Raw genomic sequence first — 24,737 nt, 5'->3', positions numbered from 1 at the left:
CCTGGTGAAGGGGAATATGAGCGAGAGCAGCAGTGTGGATGGGAAACATATAGGCGGTGTCCCAAATGGCACCCTATTCCCTATGTTGTGCAATATATAGGGACAGGCGTGCCATTTGGGATGCAGCCCCATAGTCCAAAAACTGATAGATGAGCTGCAGATTTTTCCTAGTTGTCTAACTTCAGGTCTGGGGTCTGTAAACCTGTCAGGGTTTCTCAGTGAACCCAGTCACTCTACACATTCCTGTACAGTTAACCATTGATCCCGGATACACGGTTTCATTTAAAGGAACACAGGTCAGACTCACGGCCAAGGTTCCGACTATCTATGCCTGACATGTGGCCTATATTGAAACACGAACGCGCTATCATCATGATAAAGTCACATCCTAGTTGTCTGTCGACAGAGAGGTTAGAGCTCTAGTGGTGACAGTTGATAATGGCATTACAATGATATGTCTGTCGACAGAGAGGTTAGAGCTCTAGTGGTGAAGTTGGTAATTGGCTTACAATGATATGTCTGTCGACAGAGGGTTAGAGCTCTAGTGGGTGCAGTTGGTAAGGCATTACAATGATATGTCTGTCGACAGAGAGGTTTAGAGCTCGTAGTGGTGACAGTTGATAATGGCATTACAATGATATGTCTGTCGACAGAGAGGTTAGAGCGCTAGTGGTGACAGTTGATAATGGATTAAATGAATGCTGTTCGACAGAGAGGTTAGAGCTCTAGTGGTGCAGTTGATAATGGATTACAATGATATGCTGTCGCGAGAGAGGTTAGAGCTCTAGTGGTGACAGTTGATAATGGCATTATCAATGATATGTCTGTCGACAGAGAGGTTAGAGAGGCGTAGTGGTGAGTTGATAATGGCATTACATGATATGCCTGTCGACAGAGAGGTTGAGCTCTAGTGGTGACAGTTGATAATGGCATTAAATGATATGCTGTCGACAGAGAGGTTAGAGCTCTAGTGGTGACAGTTGATAATGGCATTACAATGATATGCCTGTCGACAGAGAGGTTAGAGCTCTAGTGGTGACAGTTGATAATGGCATTACAATGATATGCCGCTGTGTCAGTATCTCCTGTCCTCCCCTGATTGATGCCTGTGGCAGTTGTGTGGGAGACGTGATTGATGTGTGTAGGGAGAGACAGATGCCCAGCTGTCTGTCTCAGGGAGGTCCCAGTCGTCCCCAATCATCTGCAGTGATTATCTCTGTCAGCTATAGTTTCATTGTTTCCCTGCTCTCTTTTCCTCTCCGCGCATAATATCCATCCGCTTGGCAACCACCAAGACCCTTTCCTCCACTTCCTCATTTAATCTATTAATTTCCCTAGCCTATCATCTCGTGTCATGCATATTGAATTCCTGAGTAATAGATGGATAGATTCTAGTATGATTGTCATTCCGTTCTGTCAGTCTGTAGGATATACTGTAATGGTCATTACGGTAGAGACGACGAGAGATGGGGTGAATTCCCCTGTTCTTCTTACTAACACACAGACAGCACGATGTCTGGCAGCACGTCTTGTGGGCTGCTGATATGTGATCCTACGTCCCAGTCTGTCTGTTTCCTCACACTGTGTGAGAGAAACTCTTCTCCTGAACCCAATGGTTAGTGTGCGTGTCTGCGTGAGAGAGGGAGAGATTACGCGCTCTTGAGATTGTTGAGAAAGCCGACCTGTGAGTGAATGTGTGGGATTGACTCTACAGTCAAACAACCTGTTGGTTTGCTCTGTACCTGATAGGCCAGGGGCGGTTAGGTGTGTCACAGGGAAGGGGGGGAGCTGATATCTCTCGAGACACCTATTGGTCGAGGTACAGTCGGTTTGGAGTCATTGTTGTGATTCAAATATTTGAGTGTTCGGAGAGAGAAAGTGGTCGGTTGGTCGCTTTGTGGTGTTTTCTCAGCACCTGCTAAATAGGGCTCAGTTTTCCCTGGTTTTCATTGGTCGCTATAACTTTTAAAATGTTATTGCGCAATAAAAGATGGTTGCCAGTAAAATAAAATAAAAAAACACTGCCGTCTAGTATGTCTGTTGTTATAATTGTTGGCTTTCTTCAAGGATGAAACACTATTCCTCGTATTACCATCCTACTTAACTGTGGTAAATGTCAAAATKATTTAAATAATCACATTTCCCCTGCAGACAAAACAAAGCAGGGGAAGGATTGGTCTTTGTGTGGAATGCAGGGGTTGTCCTTTCCTTCTTTCCCCRTCATAGTGATTTAGGAGCGGAACGTACCACTCTCTTCCTGCCGTAGGGGGGGTCTGAATCCCCCCTCTGTCTCACACGGGTGGGGTTGACAGGTTTGCGAGGAGAACCTGTCGRCTGTCGTACAGACGAGACGTCTGGCGTTTGTTTTACCACCCTCTGCTTCTTCCGTTATCTGTGAAAACACTGCTGTTGTTGTTGGATAGAGTGGGTGGTCACCAGGGTTGTGCTCCGCTTCATTTTTTTATTCAGTCTATTGAATTGAAAATCACCTGTTGTTTCTATGAGGATTTTTCAATTCATTACGAATGTTTAAACATGCTTCCTAAATTGTGAGTTGAAAAATGATTTTACCCTCCATCATGATGGCCACACTCTGTCAGTCACAGACCAGACAGATAGTGACAGCAATGTCATCGATCTGCAGAATGGGTGGGTGGGGCAGTGAGGGATATAGACGAGGGTGTTGTTGTCACTCACTGTGACAGCTGGGGACCTTGGTGGAATGTCCCAGTGTCCAGCTCCATCCCGAGTGGCGCAGCGGTCTAAGGCACTGCATCTCAGTGCAAGAGGCGTCACTACAGTCCCGGGTTCGAATCCAGGCTGCATCACATCCGGCCGTGATTGGGAGTCCCATAGGGCGGCGCGCAATTGGCCCAGCGTCGTCCCAGGTTTGGCCAGGGTAGGCCGTCATTGTAAATAAGAATTTGTTCTTAGCCGAGTTAAATAAAGGTTAAATAAAAAAATAAAATCATAGATGGCTTGGCCTATAAACTACAGAGACTGGCTGGGGTCATGCTTATTACTGTCTCACAGTCTGTTAACACCTCCTGCCTCATAAACAAGATGCACTAAGGTGAGTTTTGAGTTTCTCCCACTTATGGTTAAGATCTGGGGAGTTGTTGCTGACTGTGTCTATGGAAAACAGATTGCGGTTGACTTYATTTTTATTAATTCAATAAACACAATTCAATCATCACATATATGATTCATTCACTGTTACAGCTCGGCGGTATACTGCCTGGACTCATGGCTGAGATGACTAATAAAACAATGAGTGACTCGCTGTGAGTTTTATTGTTTGGATAATATACTTGTTTATTTACTTTAGCACGACTCTCTCGGTCTCATATCGTCTTAATGGTTATTACTAGTTCATAAATGCTTGGCATATCGTAGTTGTAACACACACTGAGTATTAACGACAACTGTTGATCTTGATGCTTCCAACCAATGTAGTGGATCTTATTTCACCAATGTCTCGGACTCAGTAGACCTTCATCAGGGTATTTCACTCACTCAGATATACTTGGAAACGGCATCTTTGTAATGTCCCGTGTGGTGTTTTATATCACTATGGGATGGGTCCTGTCATCTCCCATGTGCCTCTGCAGTGCTATTTACCCTCGGAGAACTCCTGTTTCCATGGTGTCTGAATGTGACACGCCCTGGGATGACTGGCAGGGATCTGCCCAGGGACACCCTGTGTGTATGTGTGTTGCCCTCTCATTGACCCCGAATAGAACAGCTGGGGGGGGGGGGATATAAATAGCATTTCTCTTGGGATGCCACGGAACAGGAAAAATATGTCACTCCTGGAAAACTCTCCCTGTATTTAACCTTGTTCTCCCCTGTTAATGGCCTGTTGTCAACCCTCATTCCCTCAGCATTGTGTGTGGGGAACATTCAGTGGATCTATGTAGTTAGTAACTTAGAGAGTCAGGACTGTGTGCTTGTACCTCATGGCCAATAAAGTAGGCCTTTTCCCGGTTAGTTTACTCAGTGAGTGAATAGCTTAGATTTGCCTTTTTGAGTACCCTGCGAATAGGTGATGAAACATTTGTCAAGCACATCATTCAGCCCACAGTCGGGATGGTTTGAGCTGCGCTCTCAACAGCGAATGGTTTAGAGTGCTACTGTTGTCTTAAGCTGAGTGCCAACAGCTACTGTCGGGACCTACTGCATTGCTGTTTAATGTTAACACTGAACAGGTGACTGGAACCTCTTACACCTGCCTCCTGTATTGTGTGTGTGTGTGTGTGTGTGTGTGTGTGTGCACGTTTGCATGCGTTTGTCCGACCATCCCTGCTTGCATATGTGTTTGTGTTTCAGTTAGCTTCTGGACCACCATGTGTACTGACTGTGTTGCTCTGGACAGACAGGCAGAGGGGGCTGGTGGGGAGTAGACAACTTGGGTAGACTACTCTGTGACGGATGTCTAGTGTAACAGATACTCTCTGTGTTAGTAGAGCACCGTCTCTGTACGGTGAACTAAGGGAACATGTGGGTGAGAGTTTGAGGTGTGTGTGTATGACCACATGGGGGGGGGGGGTGTCTTTTGTGTGTTCTTCTCTAGAAGTATGTGGTGACTGTGGGTGTAACAGAGTGGAAAACATGGGTCGTCTTGCTCTTCTTTGTCTGATAATGATGACACAACTGGGCACCACTCAGTGAAGAGGGAGAGGGAGGAGGAGGAGGTGGAGGCTGTGAGGAGAAAGACGGTATCAGCACCCAGTCTGATAAACAGTGGTGGAGGCAGTCTGATGAACAGAGGCACTGACGGGGGAGGGAGAGGAGAGGGAAGGGGGGGGGGGGGGCGCTAGAGAGGGGTGTAGGGGTCCTGAGAAATGACCTAATTTGGGGGAGAGTGAACAGGAGAAGGACTGCCTGCTAACCAGACCGTCTCACGCACGCATACACATTGACTCAACAAGACTCCTGCAACCCGATCAGACACTCAGAGACGTTTCAACAGTATTTCAACTGCTGCAGCCACCTGTTGGCAACTCTCCTCCTACATCCCCGAAACCACAGTATTAGAGCCCTGTAGACTCTCTCTGTACACTTGGTGTTGAACAAATAGCCCTGTAGACTTTGTGTGGATCAGTGAAGAGTTAGCAGTGTCAGCTCTCTTCCTATAACCCAGCGTTATAACGAATGGGCCTAGGCCTATGGGCTCTACACGGAGTATACCAAACGTTAGGAGCAACTTCCTAATATTGAGTTGCAGAACAGCCTCAATTCGTCTGGGCTCGTGGACTCTACAAGTTGTCGAAAGCTTTCCACAGGGATGCTGGTCCATGTTGACTCCAATGCTTCCCACAGTTGTGTCAAGTTGGCTGTATATCCTTTGGGTGGTGGACCATTCTTGGAACACACAGGAAACTATTGAGCATGAAAAACCCAGCAGCATTGCAGTTCTTGACACAAACCGGTAGCGTCTGGTGTCTACTACCACACCCTGATCAAAGGCACTTCAGCTTTTGTCTTGCCCATTCACCCTCTGAACGGCGCACACACACACAATCCATRTCWCCAATTGTCTCAAGATTCAAATATGATTTTGTACACTCAGTGTATATGATATATGGGTTAGAAGAACTGTTTTCAGTTTTCAGTTATTCCACAAGTTGAAATGAGATCAGAGTTGTTTAATTACTTAGGAGTGGCTTTGAATCAGGTGGAGTCACGACGAGACCTACTGACACCTCGTTAATTCAATCTACCGTAGAAGATAGAGAACAGTGGCATGACAAACAAGTGCAGCTGCGAAGCTCTGCACAGAGAGAGAACACCGGCAGAGACTCGGGGACACTAGAAGCCAGCCCTTCCCAAGTCTCACTGTAACATAATATTTGTCAGGAAATCGCTGTGAGCGGCACACGCCTCTCGTTTGCGGGAAGTGTTGGTGTTCACGCTCTTGAAGTCGTACACTATATAGGGTGCCAGTTGGAATGCACCCTAGGTCTCCTCTGAGAAGGATCCGTTAGGATTGAGATATTCACAGTAGGTAATTCAAGTGTGTTTCTGGACAAGAGGGAGGGAAAGGCTGACATTGTGCTGTCATTGACAGGACAGGTTATTCATTCAAATGATTATACRCCTGACAGTGACTCTGTCTAGTTGATTTAACGTCTTTGATCGGGCCAGTTTTAACAAAATGGGCTCATTCATGAACTATTCAACAAAGTTTAACGCCAATCTTCATGTGTTTAGTGTGGTTGAACTGTGGTCGACTCTTCTACTCTGCTCTGCAATGCATCCACTTAGATGAGGATCCCTTCTATATTCTACAAAATGCTAAAAAAATCTTAACAAAGCTTCATGGCTCCAATTATGTACAATCGTTCCGATCCGTCTGTTAACTGTTGCTCTGCTCTGTAGTTCATCCATTTTAAGCTCTCCCTCTCCTCCCCCCTCCCCAGATGGTGTCCATCGGGTCACAGCTCTGTGCACCCTGCGGGTCACCATAATCACAGACGACATGTTGACCAACAGCATCACGGTGCGCCTGGAGAACATGTCTCAGGAGCGCTTCCTGTCCCCTCTGCTGTCCCTCTTCCTGGAGGGTGTGGCAGCCGTGCTCTCCACCAGGTAATTTGTCTGCTCCTTCTTACCGTCCCAGAAAACCTGGTTGGAAGATTCTCAGTATCAGGAGGGAATAATAACCCTCGGGACCGGGATTTCTGTCTAACCTGGGAATTTTTTTGGGGGAAAGTTATTAAAGTGTTAGATTCTACTCCACGGAGGTCCATGTAGCATTCTGTTGCTGCTACTTCTGCTCCGTATGATCGTAAGATTCTCTACTCTCCACCAGCCGCCAGGCCGTCTTYGTGTTCAACATTCAGAACGACACAGACGTCCGCGGCGCCATCCTCAACGTGACCTTCTCGGCRCTGCAGCCAGGGGGTCACCCAGGGAGGTACTTCCCCTCCGAGGAGCTGCAGGAGCAGATCTATCTGAACCGCACCCTGCTTCGACTAATATCATCACAACAGGTAACTTACTCMCAACAGGTTCTTTGAATGAATCCCAAATTGACCCCTGCCTACCCCATAGCCACTCCTGTACAACCGGGTCATGTTCAGTTGGCACCAAATTGAAGAAAATGATCAGAAACTGGGAGGCACTATCTGAACTTGTCCATTAATAAATGTTTGTTGTTGTTTTGAAAAGTTCCGCTACGGTGTGCCGTAATGAACACGACTCAGGTTTTCCCGATCTAAGTCGGCCGCTGATTCGARGGAAGGACCGAAAACCAGCGATCTCTGTTGCCCGTTTCATTTTCTGGATTTGAGCACGTTCCTAATAAATTGTATCCGTTCCAGGTGCTTCCCTTCGAYGACAACATCTGCYTGAGGGAGCCSTGTGAGAACTATATGAAGTGTGTGTCCGTGCTGAAGTTCGACAGCTCGCCGCCCTTCATCTCCTCCGACACGGTGCTGTTCCGGCCCATCCACCCCGTCAACGGTCTGCGCTGCCGTTGTCCTGCAGGCTTCACCGGGGACTACTGCGAGACGGAGATAGACCTCTGCTACTCRGGACCCTGCAGGAACAACGGGAAGTGTCGCAGCCGAGAAGGAGGCTATACGTGCGAGTGTCAGGAAGACTTCACTGGTGAGTGGCTCCACTCAGTTGAAGGAGTTGTTTGTGTACTGTATTATCCTTTGCTAGCCTGTTCCCTGACCTGTTGTGCTGTCTTGCAAATGGTGCGAAGATGGCCATAGTAGTTGGCAACGTAGCACAAAAGGTTCTGGGACCAGGCTAWTACTTTCCTAGGTCTTTAAGAGATTTAAATTGTATGTAAGTCACCCCAGCCATCAGAGTGTAGCTTTTCATGGGCGATGCACGCATTTGGGCGATGCACGCATTTCATGGCAGTCATCTTGGCTGCAGATCAACTCTGGTGTTGGCCAGCAGCAGGATGCACCAACCCACTACAAATGGCCCCTTTACTAAATGGTCTGTCTCAATGTGATTTATGTTTGAGATGAGGCTGGAATGCTGTCTAGCTGGCAGCCCCAGGTACACTCTATAGTAGGCACTACTCCCTACTCCTGTCACTCTGTCTTTGTGTCTGAGTGATGGTCGAGGGTCGGAGCTATCGGATGCACACAGGACATTTTCATGGAGTTTGCGGGTTTTTATTTATTTATTTTATTTAACCTTTATTTAACTAGGCAAGTCAGTTAAGACGGCATGCCAATGACGGCATACCCCGGCCAAACCCTAACCCGGACTACGCTGGGCCAATTGTGCGCCGCCCTATGGGACTCCCAATCACAGCCAGTTGGGATACAGCCTGGAATCGAACCAGGGTCTGTAGCACTGAGATGCAGTGCCTTAGACCGCTGCGCCRCTCGGGAGCCCCAGGAGGTCAACTGAACGGGAGCTTTCATCTGATAGTGATACCACATCTCTCTGTCCCTACAATGGGGCCCGGTAGAATATAATGACAACCCCACCACTCCTTTCCTCTCTTTCCCTCCTTCACTTCCTTATCAGCTGTAATTACCTCATTATACCACACTCCACCCTTCCTCTCCTCCAATGGGGGGTCTAGTCTTTGAAGGTCACAGTTCGACCTCAGCTAGTTAGGAGCCATTATGTGGCCGATGACAGCGGGGCCTACTGTGTCCGTCTTGGGTTTCCACATTATTCCCGCATTATAGGGAAACAGATCCTCCTAATTCTCCTCGGAAAATGGATTATACCACAGAGAGAAGAGTCATTACCAGGGTCCAGACAGGGTCCTGYGCCCCCCCTCCATCCCACGCATACCTGGCTGTTCCCCTCCCCTCCTAGACAGATCTTGGCGGGATGATGATTGACACAACACTGGAGCTGGAGTTGACGGCGATGGTTGGCTGCCATCTTAGATAAAGAAACTGATGGACTCGAAGATGGCCTGCAAACTTGAGCCAGTCAGCCAGTTTCCTGTGGTCTCATAGACAGACAGTCTGTCAGTGGGGAAACTGAGCCATGTGTCTGTGGTGGTGATGTCCAGACCAGTAGTCAGTGTGTCTGTAACCCTAATTTCCTCCTGGGGCGCCGTACTACAATGGCTGACCCTGTAAAACAACACATTTCACAGCACCTATCTGGTGTATGTGACAATTATTATTATTATTATTATTAGATTCTCCATGAGAACCATTCAGCAGAGCAATATAGAAACAGTGACGTCTGTTCAGTGTCTTCTGTCTCTCAGAAATGGGAAATGGGAATGCAGTCTATGAATCTGACTTTTTGTGTGTCTGACCAGGTGGGYATATCACTCTCTCCCTCCTCCCCTYTCTCCCCAGGTGAGCACTGTGAGGTGAACGCCCGGTCGGGGCGRTGTGTCCCGGGGGTGTGTAAGAATGGGGGGAAATGTGTGGACCTGCTGGTGGGGGGGTTCATGTGCCAGTGTCCCCCGGGAGAGTACGAGAAGCCTTACTGTGAGATGACCACCAGGTCTTTCCCTGGTCAATCCTTCATCACCTTCAGAGGACTACGACAGAGGTTCCACTTTACTGTCTCATTCATGTGAGTACTTGGAAACCATCTACTCCCTCTCCCTCTCTGTATCTCTCCCCATCTACAGTGCCTTTGGAAAGTGTTCAGACCCCTTGACTTTTTCCACATTTTGCTACGTTACAGCCTTATTCTAAAATGGATTCCATAAATAGCAAACCTCAGCAATTTACACACAATAAATACATGAGACTCGAAATTGAGCTCAGGTGCATCCTGTTTCCGTTAATCATGTGTTAACAGAGCGACATGTCTGCTGTGCATGTTTGCGTGTGTGTAGTAAACGGTCATTTGGGTACAGGGAGGGTTGCACAAACGAACACACACTTCGCTCAGTTCAGTATACCAGTTCAGTGGGGCATGTAGAGACATCTTTATTGTGTCGTAGCTCACAGAAAAAACGCTTACATTAAACACATGAGGGTGTGTGTGTGTGTGTGTGTGTTCACGCTCTTATCTGTTGAAACAGCCGTAGAGGAAAATGATCTATAACACCTTTCATAGTCGAGGCAGGAACACAGAACTGGGAATGCAGATCAAGTTCTTTGTCTCTCAAACGGCCCATAAATGTAGTAAACTACATTCTATGTGGTGGCCCTATGTGGCACTGATCAAAACTAGTGCACTTGCACAATAGTGTGTCAGATCTGTTGCTCGTTCCATTTGAAGTTCGAGGTGGGGTGAGGATCATAAAAGTGGGCTGATGTGAAAAGCAGAGTGTGTGTCGGTGAGAAGCGGYAGAACAGGGTGAAAACAGGAAGAGTCCTRTGATGAGGTGCTSTTATCACTGTTTTCTTTWATCGGCTGTGTCTTCCTGCCCCCCTGCCCCCCTCCGCACCTCCCACTGCCCTGCTGGCATCTGGTGTCTGACTCTTGTGCCCTCTGTGCCCCTCGTAGCACACATGCAGGCAGACACACACACACATACAGTGGCGTGCGAAAGTATTCACCCCCCTTGGCATTTTTCCTATTTTGTTGCATTACAACCTGGAATTAAAATAGATTTTTGGGGAGTTTGTATCATTTCATTTACACAACATGCCTACCACTTTGAAGATGCAAGTACTTACATTGTGAACAGACAAGAAATAAGCAAAAAAAAACTAAAACTTGATCGTTTCGCAAAACTATTATCCCCCCTAAAGTCAATACTTTAGTTAGAGCCACCTTTCGCACAATTCAGCTGCAAGTCTTGTGGGTATGACCCTATAAACTTGGCAGATCATTAGCCACTGGGATTTTGCATTGGCTCCCCATTCTTTGCTTTATTTTTTCTTTAAGCAATTGCTTTTTTCTGGCTACTCTTCCGTAAAGCCAAGCTCTGTGGAGTGTACGGTTTAAAGTGGTCCTATGGACAGATACTCAATCTCTGCTGTGGGCTTTGCAGCTCCTACAGAGTTATCTTTGGTCTCTTTGTTGCTGATTAATCCCTCCTTCCTGGTCCGTGAGTTTTGGTGGCGGCCTCTTCTGGCAGGTTTGTTGTGGTGCCATAATCTTTCAATTGCTTAATACTGGATTTAATGGTGCTCCGTGGGATGTTTAAAGTTTCAGATATTTTTTTAAAACCCAACCCTGATCTGTACTTCTTCACAACTTTGTCCCTGACTGTTTGGAGAGCTCCTTGGTCTTCATGGTGCCACTTGCTTGGTGGTGCACCTTGGTTAGTGGTGTTGCAGACTCTGGGGCCTTTCAGAACAGGTGTATATATACTGAGATCATGTGACATGACACTTAGATTGCACACAGGTGGACTTTATTATGTCACTTCTGAAGGCAATTGGTTGCACCAGATCTTATTTAGGGCTTCATAGCAAGGGGGTGAATACATATGAACCCACATTTTCAGTTTTTTTATTATTTTGACTTTTTTGAAACAAGTCATTTTTTCATTTCACTTCACCGATTTGGACTGTTTTGTTCATGTCCATTACATGAAATCGAATAAAAATTCATTGAAATTACAGGTTGTAATGCAACAAAATATGAAAAATACCAAGGGGGATGAATGGCAGGGGCAGGATTTAACAGGGAGACGGGCCACCAGGCACGGCATCTACTTCCTCCTTCCTGACTCTAGACCACTGGTCTTACGACACAATGTCCTTCAAGTCTCTCTTCCTCTTTTCTTCCTCAGGAGTTTCTCACTCCTCCCTTACAACCTACTCCAACCCCAAATCCCACCTCTCATATACACTACATGACCCAAAGTATGTGGACACCTGCTGGTCGAACRTCTCATTTCAAAATCATGGGCATTAATATGTATTTGGTCCCCCCTTTGCTGCTATAACAGMTTTTCTGGGAAGGCTTTTCACTAGATGTTGGAACATTTCTGCCGGGACTTGCTTCCATTCAGCCACAAGGTTATTTGTGAGGTCGGGCACAGATGTTGGGCRATTAGGCCTGGCTCGCAGTAGGCTTTCAAATTCATCTCAAAGGTGTTTGATGGGGTTGAGGCCATGGGAACCCATTTCATGAAGCTCCCGACAAACGGTTCTTGTACTGAAGTTGCTTCCAGAGACAGTGTTGCAACCAAGGACAGTCGATTATTACGCGGCACGTGCTTCAGCACTCACCGGTCCCGTTCTGTGAGCTTTACACCACTCCAGCCGACGCTTGGCATTGCRCATGGTGATCTTAGGCTTGTGTGCAGCTGCTCGGCCATGAACAGCATTTCATGAWGCTCCCGACRAACAGTTCTTGTGCMGACTCGGCAGTCCAGTTCGSTGAGCTTGTGTGKCCTACCACTTCGCGGCTGAGCCGTTGTTGCTCCTAGACGTTTCCACTTCACAGTTACAGCACTTAAAGTTGACTGGGGCAGCTCTAGCAGGGCAGCAATTTGACAAACTGACTTGTTGGAAAGGTGGCATSCTATGACGGTGCCGCGTTGAAAGTCACTGAGCTCTTCAGTACGGGCCATTCTACTGCCAATGTTTGTCTATGGAGATTGCATGGCTGTGTGCTTGATTTTATACACCTGTCGGCAACGGGTGAAGCTGAAATGGCCGAATCCACTAATTTGAAGGGGTGTCCACACACTCTTGTATATATAGTGTATCTTATCTAGCAGTTTGGGTTAGATACACAGACTCTGTGACAGTTTGTCTAACTATGCCACATACTGTAAAAACCTAATGAATAATTGTTCACAAAACAAAAGTTTGGCTAACTATGTTTGAGATATAGGATTTGAATTGGTGCCATTTTGGCACCAAATGTGGGKTTTGACAATAGAAGGTTGACCCTGTGTCCATCTTGTCCCCAGGTTTGCCACCAGAGAGAGGAATGCCCTGCTGCTGTACAATGGGAGATTTAACGAGAAACACGACTTTATCGCCTTGGAGATTATCGAGGARCAGATCCAACTCACCTTCTCTGCAGGTGAGAGGGCGCAGTGTGTGTCCACAGTGCAAATAATCGTGCTCACACAAAGAGCTGGAAAATGACTTACAAGTTGCTYGTATCAACACTAGCTGATAGCTTGATTAATCAACTCTGCTGTAAGGAAATCATTWATGTGGCTTTCACAAACCACTTGGTAAATACTCTTATCAGCTGCACTCYGTGACCAGTGTGAAACAAACAGTTACAGGATTTCATCCTCTCCATTGTCTGGCTATGCTGCTGTGCAGTTACACCTAGAGATGCATTGGCTTTGGCTGTGTGAAAGGGCTGAGTGTTTTACTGTGGTCAGCGAGCAGCTGCTTCCCCCTGACAGAGCCTGAGCAGACTGATTCATGACAGTATAGACACTTAACGAGCCATAAAGACCTACAGTGCCTTGCAAAAGTATTCATCCCCTTGGCCTTTTTMCTATTTTGTTGCATTACAACCTGTAATTTAAATAGATTTTTATTTGGATTTCATGTAATGGACAAACACAAAATAGTCCAAATTGGTGAGTGAATTGGAAAAAATAACTTATTAAAAAAATTCTAAAAAGTTACAAACGGAAAAGTGATGCGTGCAAATGTATTCACCCCCTTGCTATGAAGCCCCTAAATAAGATCTGGTGCAACCAATTACCTTCAGAAGTCACATAATTAGTTAAATAAAGTCCACCTGTGTGCAATCTAAGTGTCACATGATCTCAGTATACACACACCTGTTCCAAAAGGCCCCAGAGTCTGCAACACCACTAAGCAATGGGAACCACCAAGCAAGCAGCACCATGAAGATCAAGGAGCTCTCCAAACAGGTCACTGACAAAGTTCTGGAGAAGTACAGATCAGGGTTGGATTATAAAAAAAATATACGAAACTTTGAACATCCCACCGTACATCATTAAATCCATTATTAAAAAATGGAAAGAATATGGCACCACAGCAAACCTGCCAAGAGAGGGCCGCCCACCAAAACTCACAGACCAGGCAAGGGGGGATTATTCAGAGAGGCAGCAAAGAGACCAAAGTTGCTATCTGAGCAGCTAACCGATCGCTGCAGCTGTACATAGTCCATCTGTAAACAGCCCACCAAATTTACCTACCTCGTCCCCTTACTGTTTTTATTTATTTACTTTTCTGCTCTTTTGCACACCAGTATCTCTACTTGCTCATGATCATCTGATGATTTATCACTCCAGTGTTAATCTGATAAATTGTTATTATTCGCTCCTATGGCCTATTTATTGCCTACCTCATGCCTTTTGCACACAATGTATATAGACTCATTTTGTTTTTTTCCTACTGTGTTATTGACTTGTTTATTGTTTACTCCATGTGTAACTCTGTGTTGTTGTCTGTTCACACTGCTATGCTTTATCTTGGCCAGGTCGCAGTTGTAAATGAGAACTTGTTCTCAACTAGCTTACCTGGTTAAATAAAGGTGAATTAAAAATAAATAATAAGAGAACTCTGTAGGAGCTGCAAAGTATCTGTCCATAGGACCACTTTAAGCTGTACACTCCACAGAGCTTGGCTTTACGGAAGAGTGGCCAGAAAAAGCAATTGCTTAAAGAAAAAAATAAGAAAACACGTTTGGTGTTCACGAAAAGGCATGTGGGAGAATCCCCAAACATATGAACGAATCTACTCTAGTCAGATTAGACTATAATTTAGCTTTTTGGCCGTCAAGGAAAACACTATGTCTGGCACAAACCCAACACCTCTCATCACCCTGAGAACACCATCCCCACAGTGAAGCATGGTGGTGGTAGCATCATGCTGTGGGATGTTTTTCATCAGCAGGGACTGGGAAACTGGTCAGAATTGAAGGAATGATGGATGGTGCTAAATACAGGGACATTTTGGAGGGAAACCTGTTTCAGTCTTCCAGAGATTTGAGACTGGGACGGAGATTCACCTTTCAGCAGGACAATGTCCCCAATTATACTGCTAAAGAAACACTAGTGGTTTAAGGGGAAACATTTAAACGTCTTGGAATGGCCTAGTCTTGGAATGGCCTAGTCAAAGCACAGACCTCAATCCAATTGAAAATCTGTGGTATGACTTAAAGATTGCGGAACCCATCCAACTTGAAGGTGCTGGAGCAGTTTTGCCTTGAAGAATGGGCAAAAATCCCAGTGGCTAGATGTGCCAAGCTTATAGAGACATACCCCAAGAGACTTGCAGCTGTAATGCTGCAAAAGGTGGATCTACAAAGTACTGACTTTGGGGGGGACTAGTAATGCACGCTCAAGTTTTCTGTTTATTTGTGTTATTTCTTGTTTGTTTCACAAGAAAACATATTTTGCATCTTCTAAGTGGTAGGCATGTTGTGTAAATGAAATGATACAAACCCCCCAAAAATCTATTTTAATTCCAGGTTGTAAGGCAACCAAACAGGAAAACTTTGTGCATGGCACAAGTCATTTTTCCAACAGTTGTTTACAGACAGATTATTTCACTTATAATTCACTGTATCACAATTCCAGTGGGTCAGAAGTTTACATACACTAAGTTGACTATGCCTTTAAACAGCTTGGAAAATTCCAGAAAATGTTGTCAAGGCTTTATAAACTTCTGATAGGCTAATTGACATAATTTGAGTCAATTGGAGGTGTACCTGTGGATGTATTTCAAGGCCAACCTTCAAACTCAGTGCCTCTTTGCTTGACATCATGGGAAAATCCAAAGAAATCAGCCAAGAGCTCAGAAGAAAATTGTAGACCTCCACAAGTCTGGTTCATCCTTGGGAGGAATTTCCAAATGCCAGAAGTTACCACGTTCATCTGTAGTACGCCAAGTTTAAACACCATGGGACACGCAGCCGTCATATTGCTCAGGAAAGAGATGCATTCTGTCTCTTAGAGATCTAACATACTTTGGTGCAAAAAGAGCAAATCAAGCCCAGAACAACAGCAAAGGACCTTGTGACGATGCTTGAGGAAACAGGTACAAAAAGTATAAATATCCACAGTCAAAGCAAGTTTTGTATCGACATAACTGAAAGGCCGCTCAGCAAGGAAAAGCCACTGCTCCAAAACCGCCATAATAAACCGCAGACAACGGTTGCAACTGCACATGGGGCACAGATTGTACTTTTTGGAGAAATGTCCTCTGGTCTGATGAAACATAAATAGAACTGTTTGGCCATAATGACCATCGTTATGTTTGGAGGAAAAAGGGGGAGGCCTGCAAGCCAAAGAACACCATCCCAATCGTGAAGCACAGGGGTGGCAGCATCATGTTGTGGGGGTGCTTTGAGCAGGAGGGACTGGTGCACTTCACAAAATAGATGTCATCATGAGGGGGAAAATGATGTGGATATATTGAAGCAACATCTCAAGACATCAGTCTGGAAGTTAAAGCTTGGTCGATAATGGGTCTTCCAAATGGACAATGACCCCGAGCATACTTCCAAAGTTGTGGCAAAATGGCTTAAGGACCACAAAGTCAAGGTATTGGAGTGGCCATCATAAAGCCCTGACCACAATCCTATAGAACATTTGTGGGCAGAACTGAAAAAGCGTGTGCGAGCAAGGAGGCCTACAAACCTTACTTTGTTACACCAGCTCTGTCAGGAGGAATGGGCCAAAATTCACCCAACTTATTGTGGGAAGCTTGTGGAAGGCTACTCAAAACGTTTTACCCAAGTTAAACAATTTAAAGGCAATGCTACTAAATACTAATTGAGTGTATTTAAACTTTTGACCCACTGCGAATGTGATGGAAGAAATAAAAGCTGAAATAAATCCCTCTCTCTACTATTATTCTGACATTTCACATTCTTAAAATAAAGTGGTGATTTTAACTGACCTAAGACAGGGAATTTTCACTAGAATTAAATGTCAGGAATTGTGAAAAATTGAGTTTAAATGTATATGTAAACTTCCGACTTCAACTGTATGCACGGAAACAAACACAGCTCTTGTTGTTGAAGCCACTGCGCTGAGTGTGTCTAACTGCCAATGTCTAGAGAGACCCCGGAGTTGATACCACACACTCGACAAGAGAAGGCAACGTGGGACTGCAGAAGTCATTGAGTTTTTCCTGATAAAGACACACTAAACACCGTGACTAATGACTCTGTGTAACACAGCTACAGTGTTGCTTACTGTTGACTGAGTTGGTGGGTAAATTCTTCCTGAGAGACTCCTGCCCTTGGTAAACAGTCAGTAAAGCCCTGGGTAAATCTGGTGTGATTGTTGCTCTGCAGACGTTGTGAACGAGAACCATTGATATGGTCGGAAAACCCTGGTGTTCTTACAGTGAGTGTGATTTATGATGACTGTGTGAGCTGTCTGGCTGTGTTTTTATTCTCGATGTTGGAGTTTCATGTAAGAGAAATAGGTCTCCTGACGTTGATTTTAACTTTGACGTACATGTTGTAAAGCATATATTCGTTGACATTAAAGTAGAGCTTACAGGTCTGGCATACAGGGTTATGTACATTCAACAGACAATATGGTATTGAATTAACCACAACCTCTTTTCATCTCTCTTGTCTTTCCTATCTTTCCCTCTCTCCCTCTTTCCCTCTTTCTCTCTCTCTCTCTCTTTCTCTCTCTCCCTCTCTCCCTCTTTCCCTCTTCCTCTTTTCCCTCTCCCTCTTTCCCTCTCTCCCTCTCTCCCTCTCTCCCTCTCCCTCTTTCCCTCTTTCCCTTTCTCCCTCTCTCCCTCTCCCTCTTTCCCTCTTTCCCTCTCTCCCCTCTCTCTCCCCATCACTTTCTCACCCTCCTCCAGGAGAGACTAAGACCGTGGTCCATCCCTTTGTTCCCGGAGGGGTCAGTGACAGCCAGTGGCACTCTGTCCAGCTGCACTACTACAACAAGGTAAGACACCGCTACACCTTGTTTATCYCKCTGTCTCGTCTGGCTTGTTTGTTRCTSTACATAGAAACATATGTTGAAGACGGAAATATAATGGACACCCCAATGGAGAAGTCTGCATACCTGTCAAGTTCACCTACTCAGATAACCTTAGTTGATAGTCTGTCGATATTTTGACCACCTTTATTATGGATTATTGAAATAAATTGTGACTCAATTTAAGTACCAGATCACGATTATATCATTAAGATCTTATGAGTCGTGTGTGTGTCAAGAGTCGTGTGTGTGTTAATCAGAATTATATTACATGTCAACTGTTCAAACCAGAGGGAAACTGTGGTTTTCCCACGCTCTTTCTAAAAGCCAATCTTAAGGAGGATTATTTCATATCAAATTCACCACCAAAGGTAATTGTATATTAGACTGATATGGCAGTCAATTGCTGGGTGTTATTTTTCCGCAAACTTCCACGGCCTCGGGCCTATTGAACTACAACAGCAGACAGACAACATCTCAGCTCTATCCATCTCTGCGTACAGGCCTACTCCTACCTCAACCCTATATTATAGACTATGCTTCTCTGAACATGTGAGAGTTTCTTAGCGCCGACTTTTAGACTCTTTCCCAACCGGTTTCCAGAAAAGCAAATGTCAACTGGAAGGCATGTGGCTTGTGTTGAAGCTTTAGAATGGCCTCGTACCTTTTTGTCACGAAAGACAGGTTTCTTTATCTCCTGCCTGTCTTTGATTCCTATTTTCCTGCCTTCCCTAACCCGGTGTAGCAGACGTCAAATACTGCATTGTGATTGGCCGACCTCCTAGCAGGTTTCAGACCTGTGTTGGTTCTTATTGTTCTGTGTGTTGTATTGGGGGTAAAGTACCATGGAAACAGGGGAGATTAATTTCCATGCTATTGCCAGTCTGGGCAGATTTCCTGTTTCTTAACCAAATCCTCCTCTTTCTTGCTTGTTTAGTTTCTCCCGTGACTGAACCTATGCTACTAGTGTTCTGTCGGCAACGTAAAACAAACACAATCGCACACACAGACACATGAGTGAGCGCTAACACACACGCATGGGCGAGCCCACAAGTACACACACACGCACACGCACACACACACACACGTGCACACACTAGAGGTCTTCACGGGTCCAATAGATCCGACCCTGGACCGGAGCGGGTCCTAAGTTGTGACTTTTGTCTCGGATCTGGGTCAGGTCTGATATAATTGCTATGGGTCTCGGGTATGTGCAACAAAAAAGGTATTACAGACTGGACCCGATTGGACCCGTCCTCTGTTAATTGAATGTGTGTGAGGTGATGAGAACTGGGCAAGCTTGTTATGCGTCAGCCAGTTGCAACTCAATAATATGTCCAGCTGAAACAGGTTCAGGCTGCTCACCTCATGTGCGCCTGTTGCTGAGGAGAGAGCCAGTGAAAGGCCTTTTCCATTGAAGTAATATCCTTTTCAGACAAGAAGAATGTCCTGGGGGACAAGTTGTAATACTAGTGGACAAAGATGAGAAGAAGATTGGCACGACCTTAATGGACTGTGTGCAACGCGCTATTCAGCTTTGATGCAATTTTCGAACYTTTATTTATTTGAGTATTTATTATCATTTGTTTTATCATTAATATGATTGTATATCATTATTATTGTAGGCCTATTTAAGAATTTAAACCAGTTCTTTAAATAGCGTTTGCAAAAAGTGTTTTGTTTCATTTTGTCGAGACATTTTTGGTGGCTAATCTGTACTGTTGTGTTTGCCGCAATCTAATGGAATTAACGGTAGGGCCTGCTATAGGGCTACTCTCAGTCAAACCGTGAAAAGTAAAAAACGAAGAGGGCGAGATGCMAAACTTAATTGAATTATGAAATATAATAACCTGTTCGTATTTCCCCTACAAACAATGTCGACAAGTTGAAGTTGAGGAATAATGTTTTAGACCAACCAGAGTTCTGCCTTTAATCTAACAATATAATGCTTATCTTWAAAAAAAATACTGAAAATKTATAAATTTGCTTCCTATTTCTGTATAGCAGTAGTAGTCTATCTGACAAGTATAAAGAAATRCATGTCTGTGTTGGGAACATGGTGCCGGCATACCTCTGTCTTTCTCTCCATCTCTCTAGGGCTTAAGCTTCTCTTACTTTATATATCATACAACAACTAGTTGTTTTTTGTTTTATTTGTTATAGGCAGTTTTTAAGGACACGTAAGTTGATCATTTGGGGGGCCTCCTGAGTGGCGCAGCGGTCTAAGGTGCTGCACCGCGAAGCATCACTACAGACCTGGGTTTGATACCGGGCTGTGTCACAGCCGGCAGTGAGTGGGAGACCCATGAGGCGACGCCATATTGGCCCAGCGTCGTCCGGGTTAGGGGAGGGTTTGGCTGGCCCGGATTTCCTTGTCCCATCACGCTCTAGCGACTCCTTGTGGCGGGCCGGGCGCCTGCAAGCTGACTCGGTCGCCAGCTGGACGGTGTTTCCTCCGGGCACATTGGTGCGGCTGGCTTCCGGGTTAAGCGAGCAGTGTGTCAAGAAGCAGTGCGGCTTGGCATGGTCGTGTTTTGGAACAGGTCTAACTGTTCTCGGGTTCATTCAAAACCGGTCTACATTTACATTTATTTTATGTATGCATGTCGGGTGGAAAAGCCTCTAGCACACACACATCCCATTTTTTTTAGTTTGGAGGTCAATGAGAGAGGGTCGAATTTGGTCAACAMMATATGTAATTGCTAAATTGCTACGTGAGGCTTATTCGATCAAATAGCAGTAATGTTTAGGTTGCTTTGATATAAGTGGGCGCACATGGTATTCCGGCAACTTTGAGAAAACTATTTTATATCAGAGTTGTGCCTGTTGTTCAYAYGCTTATCTGCCCTCTCATTGGCCAGAATGTCCCCATCTGATCCAACCTCCTCATGCCTTTGCCGACATTATTCCCATTGTTAGAGCGGTCAGTCCAGTATCTTGTCAGTGTGTACACAATCTTTGATCACTATCACAAGCTATCATTAGCAAAAWAATCAGCTAGGTAGCTAACTTGATTCTTCTTACATGTACTACTAAAGTTAAAAAGCGTTGGATTGTTGTAAACATACGSAAAATACATTTTCCTTCCAACRTCTATTTTGCACCAGTCTCGGGCTATTCCTTTTAATAAATCCAARTCACGTTGAGATTGACCTAATAATTCAACCTAACCTATGACCTAGCAAATCACCCTATGTATTACTGCCCCCAATTGCAAGAAGTGGCACAAATAATTCACAAAAAACTAGCCTCCAATGCATGCTTTCTATTCCTAACACTAAAACTACATTTAAAAAATAAAAATAAATATTTTAATACAACTAGAACTAAATAAAAAAGAGAATCTGAATTTAAAATAAAAATTGAAAAATTAATGGAAATAAAAACGAATATAAAAACACTATAATAACCTTGCTGCCCAGGAACTGGCTGAAATCCCTTAAAGCTAGGAAGAGGCTACCTCAACCAGGCACGCTGTCACCTTATGTTATACCTCACCCCAGTCACATTTAGAACAGCCAAACCTGGCCCTGACAGTCCAGATAGGATCCAGGCCTTCATCTAAAGCCAGACTAAGCTCAGAAGACCTATCACTTTCTACATCAGAGCCTTGGAGAACTCATAAAGGGGTTCTCAATGTCTGCGTTCCACGCGACATCCTATTCCATACACAGTGCACTACCATGGACCAGAGCTCTGGTCCAACGTAGTGCACTTTGCTGGGAATGCGGTCCCATTTGGGACTCGGCCTATGATATTTTTATGGCCTACTCAAGGCTTCTCAAGGCACCGGTTAGATTAAGGGTTGTCCATATCAGAGTGGAGAGGCCCAGTCACCCCAAACAGCCCCTAAAAGTCTGCTCCCCTTTCTGCTCAAACCATAGGTCAGAGGCCGCAAGGGGGTGGGCTATGAGGGGCATTGGGCCACCATGGTAACAGACACACTTGCATTGTGCTTGGGGATTTACGGTGGTGTGTGTGGTGCTGAGACTCATGCAGGGCGGGGGTGGCCTCCCTATTGAAGATTTCACACAATAGAAGACATTTTAGAAATTCCCAATTTATTTTGGCTGTGGAGTAACGACGTCTCAAGGACAGCAAGAGGAGTTGGCACAAGACACACACACACACCCACACACACACACTCTCTCTCTCTCTGAGCTAAAAAGGAAACACACAGAGAGAAAGGGATATTCCTGGACTGTTCAGGTTTTGATGGTAATGAAGCAGGAAGTGACGTTACGTCATCTCTCCGAAGGATGATTGTCTGGGGAGGAAGTATGTTGAATCACTGTGGTGTATTTCTGTTCTTCTCTTTTCTGTTGTAGACCACTRGTTGAAGCAGCGGCAGGCAGGCAGGCTTTGTCTTATGATGGATGACTTTAGGCACTATGTTGAATAATGAATGTTCAGTAAGGACAAGAGGTTGACAAGTGTGTGTATGTCTGTGTGTTTATTTGTAAAGGGGTCTATGTCTGGGCCTAGTGTAAGACTTGTTAATAGTTGTGGTCTGGACGGAGTAGTCTAGAGGACATGATGTTATTTACATGTTACAGTATAACATGCTCTATTACCCACATTCCCAGACACAGACAGGCCTAGCTAGCTCTAATAGCTAGCCCTAATCACACTGYTGCATCGAAGCTCTCATCTAAAACTCATACTCTGACTGATGGAGATGGTGATAACAAGGCCTTTATAGATACGAGGCTTTATTAATCCATGCCGTAGGCTGTAGCCTYGTTCATTTAGTAGACAAGTCCCGKGCCATYATTTTATATTATATGATTTTATAGTAAGAASAATATAATTGAACTTAGCTGAGTAAAATGGAAAGGATTTTTTTCCCATTCCAGAGCGAGAGTCCGCATATGAAGTGGCTATGTTGAGCGTAAAAGTGATCATTTGAAACGGGTATTATATGCTAGATTTAGAGTTATTTGGCAACTTTAGTTGTGAATGATACAAACTTTAGATTGTCTTAGACATCAAAACATATATGGGCTGCACGATGCGACTTTAGGCTATTGATGATTTGAGAAAGTTGCAAAAAAAAGCTTGCGCTCTGTTCCTTGCCGCAGGCTGCACATACCGTTCCCTCATCAAGTGATCATATTTTCACCCATCAGACTATTCTCAATTTCATCTTCTCTTTAATAATATATCAAATGACTTTCTATTTGGAATGACACATTATCAAATGGGCAGGAACAGGGGCGGGGGGAAAAACTATGTAATCTGTATGCACTCTAATAGTGAAYGGAGGCTCCTTTCCGCGCCAGKTRTGTTTTCCCCTCATGCCAGGTAGGCTACTCCTTTTATTTCACTCCACCCATCAACCACTGTKTGTGGAGCGTGCATCCTCTCGCTACGTGAGAGGTGATATTCCGCCCAGACCCTGTATGCCATGGGCTCTTCCACCCTGTTCCTGAAGCTACCCAGTGCTTCATTTGGGAAACCTAGTGAAATCTGTTCGGGAACATCGATAGTAACATCTATTTCATTTAACTGACTCTCTGCACGCTCGAGATATAAATGAAGGAGAGAGCGGACGAGATGGAAACGCACTGTGGTAAGATATTCTGTAGCTAAAAGTCATGTGTCAGTCTATTAATGATGAAATWAAAAAAATGCCCAGTTACTAGACTATTCGAAGTCAAATACAAATGTACTATAATTGTAGGCTAACTCTGTAAGCCGCGCTGCACAATCAATGAACCAACAGCATCCCCTAGTTCATTTTTAAATGTTTTTCTGCCGTACATAATATGCGGTAGGCTATGTATTGGTAGGCTTCTTTTGTTGTTGCTTGGGCTCATATATAGGCCTATGCATAAGCTCTAATATGTATATTAATCATCACCTTAGAGGGCGCTGTTCAGGGGCTTCCCGAGTGGCGCAGCGGTCTAAGGCACTGCATCGTRGTGCTTGAGGCGTCGCTACAGACCCGGGTTTGATCCCAGGCTGTGTCGCAACCGGGAGACCCATGAGGCGGCGCACAATTGGCCCAGCGTCGTCCGGCTTAGGGGAGGGTTTGGCCGCCAGGGATGTCCTTGTCCCATCGCGCTCTAGCGACTCCTTGTGGCGGGCCAGGCGCAAACACGCTGACTTCTGTCGCTAGTTGTATGGTGTTTCCTCTGACACATTGGTGTGGCTGGCTTCCAGGTTAAGTGAGCAGTGTGTCAAGAAGCAGTGTGGCTTGGCAGGGTCATGGCTCTCGACCTTCGCCCTCTCCCGAGTCCATACGTCAGTTGCAGTGATGGGACAAGACTGTAACTACCAATTGGGTAAAAAGTACAAAAAAAGAAAGCGCTGTTCATTTTGTTGTGTTATGCTTTGAAACAACAAACATGTTTTCCACTCAGTTTAAACCTGTTGAATTTCTTTGTTTGATCAATCACAGAAATCACAGCGATGACACTATTTTGATGTGTTTGATGTGATGTCAGAGTGGTTAGAGGGACAATAGAGCCCTGAGTACCAGCCCATTAGAGACCCAATGGTCGTTAGCCAGTCGGGTACTACCAACGCATGTCCAGAGTGCATAAGAGGAGATTACCGTGACTCAACTGTCACATGGAATTTTCCCACCAACTCAATTTTGCTCTGCCAGGAGTAMCCCTGAAGTACCTCATGAGTCTTCTCAAGTACCCCCTGTGGATAGRCCAAGTACCCCCATGGGTCCTAGTACCCCTGGTTGGGAACCACTGGCCTAGAACCACAAGTAGTAGCACGGCAGTGACCATACGAGTTGGCTGCACACCGTATTAGCAGATCTGATACCAGGCTACACAAACAGGTCTAGCCTCACTGKMCCTCCCGCTGGGTCATTCTCACAGCACAATGCAGTGTTTGCCTGCTCTCTCCCTCCTCTCTCACYCTCCCAACAGCGTTCTCTTATTAAATTCAGCCATGCTAGCTCTACCAAACAGAGCAGCTAGTGTTGTGTCTCTGTTTCTCTGTGTGTCTCTGCTCTACC

At 45.2% G+C, this 24,737-nt stretch overlaps 1 protein-coding gene across 1 annotated transcript in view; it reads left to right on the top strand.

The window, feature by feature from the left end:
- LOC111951305 (cadherin EGF LAG seven-pass G-type receptor 1-like) overlaps positions 1-24,737 on the top strand; it is a 120,087-nt gene that overhangs the window by 46,093 nt on the left and 49,257 nt on the right. The window contains exons 2-7 of the mRNA XM_070434694.1: positions 6,423-6,591; positions 6,815-6,995; positions 7,326-7,614; positions 9,303-9,525; positions 12,779-12,894; positions 17,637-17,725. Coding sequence (XP_070290795.1) covers positions 6,423-6,591; positions 6,815-6,995; positions 7,326-7,614; positions 9,303-9,525; positions 12,779-12,894; positions 17,637-17,725 — 1,067 coding nt within the window. The remainder of the gene's footprint in view (positions 1-6,422; positions 6,592-6,814; positions 6,996-7,325; positions 7,615-9,302; positions 9,526-12,778; positions 12,895-17,636; positions 17,726-24,737) is intronic.

This window comes from Salvelinus sp. IW2-2015, linkage group LG24 (assembly GCF_002910315.2).
Source record: "Salvelinus sp. IW2-2015 linkage group LG24, ASM291031v2, whole genome shotgun sequence".
Lineage (NCBI taxonomy): Eukaryota > Metazoa > Chordata > Actinopteri > Salmoniformes > Salmonidae > Salvelinus > Salvelinus sp. IW2-2015.
The sequence above is the reverse complement of the archived record's forward strand: the minus strand, read 5'-3'. Positions and strand labels throughout refer to the sequence as shown.